The sequence below is a fragment of the Montipora capricornis genome, chromosome 5, assembly GCF_036669925.1.
Source record: "Montipora capricornis isolate CH-2021 chromosome 5, ASM3666992v2, whole genome shotgun sequence".
Taxonomy (NCBI): domain Eukaryota; kingdom Metazoa; phylum Cnidaria; class Anthozoa; order Scleractinia; family Acroporidae; genus Montipora; species Montipora capricornis.
The window spans coordinates 31,670,678-31,679,779 of NC_090887.1; the positions used below are offsets into that span (position 1 = coordinate 31,670,678).

Here is a 9,102-nt window from a genome sequence, read left to right on the forward strand (position 1 = left end):
GGAGGCTGCTAAACTCAGATGGTGCAGAGATAACAAACGCGAATATCATATTAGATGAAGTTCACAATTTTTATTCGAATCTTTATGACGAAAAGACAGGAATTCAGACTGATACCCACTGCCCATTCTTGGTGGACTCCTTAACAATTCCGAAATTAAACGATGATATGAGGAAATATGTGATGGCCAGTTAACATACTCTCAATGTTTTAAAGTCCTCTCTACTTTTGGAAATAACAAAGCCCCTGGGAATGAGGGACTCTCCAAAGAGTTTTATCTTTTTTTTTTGGCCAGAGATTGGTAATTTGTTGGTAGACTCATTAAACTACTCTCATGATCACGGCGAACTTTCGAAGTCACAAAAAGAAGCTGTTAAAACCTTAATTAAAAAAAAAAAAAGGATAGGGACAGAAGACTGATAAAAAACTGGAGACCAATTTTTCTTGTAAATGTAGACGTAAAAATAGGCTCGAAGGCTATCGCAGATTAGAAAAGGTCCTACCATATATAATACATCGCGATCAAAATGCATTTGTGAAAGGACGAACAATTTTTGATGAGGTTAGAACAATTAACGATGTCATGGACTTTACGGAAATGAAGGGATGTAAAGGAATAATGTCTGCCGTCGATTTTGAAAAGGCATTCGACTCTCTTAGGTTGGACTTTCTTTTGAAATCTCTTGGAACTTTTGGCTTTGGTGCGTCCTTCGTAACATGGATCAGGAAATTTTACAAGAATATATCGAGTTGCGTAGTTACTGGCAATGGTTTTTTCACACCATCCTTCCAGGTTAAACGAGGAGTTCGCCAGGGTGATCCTTTATCGCCATCTCTTTTTATTATAGTTCTCGAATTGTTAGCAATATCCATCCGCAACAATCATCGAATAAAAGAAATAACAGTGGGGGGGGGGGGGGGGGAATTGAAATAAAACTAGTAAATTTTGCTGACGATATGACAACCTTCGTCCGAGACAAACAGTCTTATCTTACTCTTTTTAATGTTATCATTTTATTCGGGACACACAATGGCCTTAAGATTAACAGCGATAAAACTGAGTCTCTAAAGAGACTGCGAGTAGCCTAGAACTAGATATTTGCGAATTTGAAAGATATGTTAAAATTCTAGGTGTTTACTTTACTTATAATACATCAATGTTTTGTAAACCACATTTTGAATCAATTGAAAAATCAGTAAAACAATTGGTAAAAGGATGGAGTTGGAGAGGATTAACGCTGATTGGAAAAGTGCAAATTATTAAATCGTTGCTTTACCTAAGGTCTTGTATAGGCTGACGTTAATTTCAAGTAACAAAGAGTTTATTAAGAAAATAAACACGTTATTTTCGTTTGTTTGGAAAGGTAAAGATAAAGTTAAACGCCCGGTTCTAATAAATCAAATAGAAAAAGGTGGACTTAAAATGCCTGACTTGAACTCGATGATCTCCGCTCAAAGAATCATGTGTATAAAGAAGAATCTAACCCCAAATGCAGCCAGTTGGCAGTATTTCTTGGATTTTCATTTAAGGAAGGTTGGTGGTAAATTTTTGTTTCGCTGCAATTTCAACTATTCCAAGTTATCAATAACCCTTCCTAAATTTTACAAAGAGTGTATTATGACATGGGCCTCCTTAAACTGTGTAAGCCCTTCCTCAGCCTCGGAGATTTATGAACATTTTTTTTTATGGAACAATAGGTTCATTTGCATTGAATTGTACTCAGTTTTCAACCAAAAGTTAACTGATGATGGTATTATAACTGTTCGGAACCTCCTCGACTCACATGGCAATCTTAAACAGCTTTTTTACCTACAACATGCACACCTCTCACCTATTGATCATTATTTCCTTTTCATTCTCTTTTGTGCCATCCCGGAGGAATGGCGTAGATTGTTAAAGACAAATGAAAATGCAGCTCTTTTACACGATTGTTATGCAGATTTGGATAGTTTTTCACTACACCTTGGAGGGGAAAAAGTTGATGTTGAAAAGATTCAATCGAAACTATTGCATGAAAAGTTTTCTTCTAAAATCTCTTCTAACCCTACCTCTATGAAATAATTCAACGAAATGCTCAACACAAAGACATTTGAACTAGACTGGGAAGGAATATTTTCTTTGCCTTTTAAAATAACGTTGAATACAAAGTTAACAGAATTCCAATATAAAGTTCTTCATAAAATTTGTTATACAAACATTATGCTCTTCAAATTTGGTTTAGCTGGCTCCCCTTTATGGAGACATTGAAACACTTCTTTTTTACTGTAGTAAGGTTAGCACCTTTTGGAATGAGCTAAACTTTCTCCTCAAATCGCAAAAGATAATCTCTAAAAACTTCCATATCCAAGGTATTTTATTTGGGCTTTTTTCTGCGGATAATGTTGATGACAATATTCTAGTTAATTACATACTTGAGAGCAAATACCTTATTTTTCGTTCGAAATTAAGCCAACCGTTTCCCACTATTGCCCTGTTAATATCAAAATGCAAAATAATACACCAGATCGAGCGTTTTATTGCGAGGAAAAATAACAAACTCCACTTTCATAATAAAAAATGGCATCAATTTTTACCCATAATGGAGCATGAGCTATCACCTCCAACCCCCAACTTAAACTAATACTGTAGTATTGTAATATGTTGAAATGTGTATAGTGCGTATAGCTTAGATGTGTAGTGCAGTTTTGGATGTTCTGTGTTTATTATAGATAGGTAGCGTAGTTTCAATATTTCGCTCCGATGTATAGTTTAAAATTAACATGTCAACTAATAAAAATAAAATAAAATAAAATAAAAACAACAATTGCAACTGAGAATCTCTGTCAACCCTTGGAAAGACAGGAAATCCCACGACAAGTACAAGGGGATGTCTATGTATTCTCCAGTCACTTAACACCCAAGGAGAAATTAACAGTAACCAAGCTAGCTGCCCCGTGTCCCAATGGACACGGGGGTGAAGTGAAGTGAAGCTATTAGTATTTCTCCTCCGAGATTTTCAGGACTAATTTACAATGCTTTATGGGGGACATTAGCGAGACCACATATTAGGCAGTTTACAATTTATTTTAGGCAGTGAAAGATGCCACCCGCCGGATAAGGTCAGACCACAACACAGACCACAACATTCTTATCGAAAAGTGAGTGGGTTCTTTAACGTCCCATACAAGCACTTAAGATCCTGAGTGTTAGACCGGCCGGAGTCGAACTCACGACCTCCCGCATGACAGCCCGGTGCTCAACGAAATGATGGCTGGATACAAATCTGTCATCATCATTTGCATGATGGCGTCACTCGCGGTGTGAATTATGGTTGTTCTAGTAAAGGCCGCCAAAGTTTAAAAAAAATGGCAGCAACTGATGCGAAAAGACATGAAAACAAGGACATTCAAAGCCACTCAAAGTCCGAAAAATTCAAGAAGAAAATTGTTTGACTGAAGCCGATGTCCCAGGGGCATTGATATCCTTCAAAAATAAGGATCCTGAAATCTTTCATAATGAACAACTTAAACGTTGGTTTAAAGTGTCGTGGTGCTAGTGTGGGTGGGAATCGAAGAGAATTACTTGCAAGGTTTGTAGTTTTGTCAGTATTTTCCTGTCAGTATTTTAAGAATTAAAGCGATTTTCTTAGGCTGGAGCTGCGTCTTTGACTTTAATAGAATATAGGATTATCCGGTATCTGGCCATGACAAGAAAATCGTCGATCCAGATGGAGGGATACATCGTCGTAGACTTCGACTTGAGCGCGAGCTTCGATCACAACAAACCAGCGATAATCTTCCCAAGAGAGTTACACGGCCCAGCGATTATCCTTGGAACAAATGCCTCCGTTTTAGCATTGTCATTTGTTTGCTCATTTAGACGGAGAAAGCAAGCATGAAGGTTACGCTCTATATAAAGCCGAACATGTGCAAAAGTTAAAGTTCAACCACACGACAGATGAAAAATTCTGTGTTTTTGAAAGCCGTGTAAAGGCGTCCATGACTAGAAACAAACTATACAGGACAAGAGTGTTACTAAGCAAGCAAACGGCTCAGGTGAAGTCTGGGGCATGTAACTGTAAAGCGGGAGCTAATGGTCGATGTAAGCATATTGGCGCATTGCTGTACAAAATACTCTATTTTACTGAAAGAGAAGTGAATGAAATACCACCTGACCTTACGTGCACTGAAAGACCACAACAGTGGCACATACCACACTCTAATTCTTCAAAGGACGAACTAGTTCTATTGGATGAGTTATTAGTGATTAAGAATAATTATGAGGCCGATAAACAGAGGAAGAAAAACGAGGTAAGGACTCAGAGCAAAGTACGACGCTGCACCCTCTTTTGCCCGAGGAAAAATCATTGAACATCAAATGAAGACTTGAAAGCAGAAAAAACAAAGAACCGACCAATGCTTATTAATTTGTTAGAAGGGAATGAATTCAAGCCCATGGTCACTCAAGACATAACACTAAGGGAATATCGAGACAACATACTGAAGGATCATGATTATTGTTGTCATTCAAACGGAAAACGTCCAAATGAAATGGGGGATGCAGATAGTAGTATTGATATTCCTTGCAAAATCATTTAAAGGGAAAGCGTTATTGAGCCAATCGATACAAATTTTAACAATCGATTTTGCTTGCAATTGTCTCATTGTGAAGCTGTCCAAATTGATGCTCCTGACAGTGAGCGATCTGTTACTGAAGATGACAACCAAGAATGTGCAGAATCCCTTCCGCCCGAGAACGCTTGTTGTTGTTTAATTTGACTTTTGGGTTGAATTTCCTCAAACCGGTTTATTTCTTTTAAACCAGTTTGTTTTTTGTTTTTTTTTGTTTTTTCAAACCAGTTCACGTATTGAACTGGGGTGCAGGGATGGCGCAGTGTTGAGAGCACTTGACTCTCACCAATGTGGTTTAGAAGTGCCTTTGAATGATTAGCTTCAAACAGAAAGTGTTGATCATGGTCACGATAATGCATTTAGACCTAAGCACTGCGTCAGTTTGAGTTTAGGGTTGTCAATATGAAATTGAAGTTTGTTTTCAGAAGGTTAGGGTTAGGGTCATAAAATGGGTTGGTATTTAGGCCTAGTAAGCGGATTTTTGACTGGTTAACCAAGTAATGCGGTTTGGGTAACAGACACCGTCCAGTAAAGTAACCAATTGTATAGATTCATTTTATGTTTCAAATTTAATCTCAATACAAGTAATAAAGATGCAGTCAAAACAAAGTGTTGTTACTTCATTTATTTGCAAACTGAATATTGTTAGCTTGCTTGCAAGCAGCCGTGAACGAAATTTCTTTGCAATAATGGAGTGTCACATTCCTCGAAGTGCAAGCATATAATGTTAATGCTTCCTTGTAGAGTAACTATTTTAGCAAAGTCTTTCCTAATCTCCATTATTTTTCCCAACAGCATATTCGGGTGTACAGGACTCGTTTTCTCTACCCTGTCTATTTTGATTGCAACCATGTCATTGATCTTGAAAGGTGCTTTCCTTGAATGTCTGGTTTGACTGTCTGGTTTGTCTGGGTAAACAAGGACTGCTTTGGAATGTGCACTACGTTGCGACTATAGTACTAAGAAAACAGATAAATTTTTAGAGCGTAATTATAAGATCTAAAAGATCTTCTTGTCTCTGTGTCAAATGTGCAGTTTCAAGGGTTAAACTTGAGTCGAAAATATAAACAGAGCTTAGCGGTGTTTGAAACGTCATTTCAATGACAAATTAAAGAATACATGGGCAAAACAGATATCTACAGGGAGAAAATGACTTCTAGAAAGTTCTGAAGGTAAACTGATTTTTAAAATTCGCGGTTTCAGTCAGGCTTTGTGAAAATAAGTGGCTTCCAAGACAATGACAACGACAAACAATTTACTAGCACCATCAAATAAAATGAGAAGAGTGGTTGGTACAGGTTACCTGGAATAAGGAACCTTACAGAGTTTAGTGCTACTTCGAAAAATTATTGTCTCATCCATTTTGAATTTCAGGGGTGTAGAGAAAGATGACTCTGACTTTATAGACATCAGCATTGGAGAGTATTGGCTTGAAACCTCGCTGCGCATGGCGTTTTATCAGGCTGGATTTGCCAAACACTATGGTAATAGTGACCTCAAGCTTCTCCCATGTCCGCTTGGAACCTTTGTTAATATTTCTAACACCAGTTCTCGGTGCATAGACTGCCCGGCAGGTAAGCTTGGATATGTATCACGCATTAAATTAGCTTATTCATAGATTAATTTCCATGTGGTTAGTGTGTTACAAAAATCAAATACGAACAACCGATTTAATTAATGTGCGAGAGTTGTGCCTTGAATGTACAATGTGTAATCATGAAGTCCCAAACGAGAAGTTACCAATGAGCGTCTTTAAAACATCCAGTCATGACCTTAAAATTCGCTTGATTAATGGTGCACTACTAAGTTCCCCGTACGATTAATGATTATCCCCCATTTTCCCTCGGGTCTGATCTTATGCTTGATACTGTTTGTGTGGGGACTGCGTTACTGTAACCTGTATACTCATGATTTCAAGAAGCCATTAATTGATCCTCACTCTCCTGATGGGCTTCCCTGTTCTGAGTAACAGACCCCGTGTAGAAACTCTACATGGCACTCCAATCTTAACAACTTTATCCACTTGCCCAAATCATCATCCACGGTGGTACACTTATATTACTATTATTATTACTATGTCCAATATTGAAAACACAGATCTGACATAAGAATCTGGGATGTCTCGCTTGGGAGCAGGCGACAACAAGTACCCAAAGGTTTCAAGAAGTGCCGACTCTTGTGTCTTATAAAGACCACTTTCATCAGGATACGTGCCGTACCCAACAATGCTGTGACCAACACTTTCCACTTTTTTCCAGAGCACATTCCATAAATGGGCGAGTCCGCACTTTTATTCATATGATACTCGTTGTAAGTACACAAATCAGTCCCTTAGTGCAACCCTTCAGATCACCTTTCCTTAGCCACTGCCAAGATTTGGCAAGATCCGCCTCCTCCATTTCCTTGAGATATTGACAATGTAAGAGCCTTTATTTCTCCCCGGTTTGCTCCCTTTTAAACTGCTCCGGCTCTACAACGTCATTAAGTTTAAAATTTCCGTGAACCTTCACCATTTCAAGCATCTCTTCAGTGCTTATATTTATATACCAAGCAAGACTATTTTCTTCAGCCCTAACACAGCTCTCAACACTTGTATAAGTCCTTTTCACCTTCCTTCCTGCTTACAAACAGCCTTAGGGTTCAATTCTTTGTTCATAGTCATCAACTTGCGTGTGCGCTGATCCAAGCTCTTCAGTTTGTTATTTCTTCGTGCAATAATACCACCACCGTACCTAATAAGTGACGTTGCCTAAGTGTTGATCGCTTTGATCTTATTGAGACCATTATGTTTGGAATGAAGCACAAGGCGATTTCTTCTCAAATACTCTTTTCGAAAAGCTTCTTTGGTCTTATCTTCCATGATCTTGTTATATTCAACAGTTCCCATGTATTTATAGCTTTCTTCACCTATCTCCTTGACAACCTGCCCTCTCTTTTAACAACCTTTTTAAACACTAACACACAACACTTCATGATCCCATAGTCCAAGTCAATGTCCTTAATAATTGCATGGACTGTTGACAGGAGGTTATCCGTAAACAACAAATTGTTTACTTTGATGTTCCCAATTGTGTACTTTGCCTTCACTGGCTTAAGGACTCTAGACAATGAAATTATGCATTTTTTGCTATTATTATTATTATTATTATTATTATTATTACTATTATTATCTATTTTATCACAGTCTTTGCTGGTGTTTTTGTGTGCGTCAGCCGGGCCCAAACCATGCACCTGGGGCATCAGTCATGCAAGTCAATTATTTTGGTTTATAAACTAAGGACCTTTCTGAGGATTCGCGCAGATCCCAGCATGCAGATATTTTGAATCTCTGTCACAGTTGCTCTCTCTGATACTTTCCTCATGTTTTCTACCACCCCCTTATTTACTGTACCAAGTGCACGAATAACCACAGGGATCACTGCGGTTTTCATTTGCCACATTCCTTGTATTTCTAGCTCAAGGTCTTTGTACATGTACTTGCTTTTCTTTTCGACCTCCTTCAGTTCGATGTTTCTATCTGATGGGACAGTCATGTCAATCAGGTTGTAGGTGGAACGCACTGAATCTCTGACGATGATGTCTTGTTTATTTGCTGTTATAGTTCTATCAGTATTGACTGGCATGTCCCACATGATGGTGATGTTGTTGTCTTTATCGTGCGCCACAGTCTCTGGCTCGTGTTGATACCATTTGTCTGTTATCTTGATATCATGATCTTTACGGATGCTCCAATGCAGATATGCTGCAGCATTATTGTGCCTGGAGATGTACTTTTTTCTGGCTAATACCTCACATCCAGATACAATTTGGTCCACTGTCTCTTCATGTTGTGAATACATTCTGCATGTGCTCTCCACTTGCTGGCCACAGATTACTCTCTGGTAGTTTCTGGTGTTTGTTGCCTGGTCTTGAGCTGCCACAAGTGGTTCCTCTGTTTCTCCTTTCAGATTACTTGACAAAAATTTGTTGGTGGTGACTTTGTCTACATGAGGCTTCTCTAGGAGCTTTGGATACTGGCCATGCAATGCTTTGTTTTTCCACTTTTCCTCTTTCATTGATTTCATCTTAAACTTAAACAAGTGTTTCAGGGCTTTAGCATTTTCTGAGGCTGATTTATCTTCTCTGTTCTCAATCTCTGGCATTGTTAATTCCCTTTTGAACCTATTAGCATTCTTGGTTATTGAATTTTTGGCTTTAGATTGTTCATGTTGAAGCACCTGCTTTGGAGATTGCCCTTCTTTGCGCTTCAGATGGTGATCGAGCCCTATTGTTGCTGTTTTGAATGCTGTTTCTACGTTAATCAGGCCCCTTCCTCCATCTTTTCTTGGGATGTATAGCCCACCCACATCTGCTTTAGGATGCAACATCTTCTGCATGTCCAATAGTTTGCGTGTTTTGTGTCAATGTTCTTCAGTTCTGAGATTTTCCAGTCAGTGATTCCAAAACTCTATTGCACAACTTGGACTGCAAGACTATTGATAGCTTCTATTTT

General features: G+C 38.4%; 1 protein-coding gene across 1 annotated transcript in view; it reads left to right on the top strand.

Annotated features, from left to right (window-relative positions):
* The first annotated feature begins 3,494 nt into the window (after positions 1-3,494).
* LOC138048724 (uncharacterized) overlaps positions 3,495-9,102 on the top strand; it is a 32,855-nt gene continuing 27,247 nt past the window's right edge. The window contains exons 1-2 of the mRNA XM_068894856.1: positions 3,495-3,568; positions 5,985-6,184. Of these exons, the coding sequence (XP_068750957.1) occupies positions 3,495-3,568; positions 5,985-6,184 (274 nt within the window). The remainder of the gene's footprint in view (positions 3,569-5,984; positions 6,185-9,102) is intronic.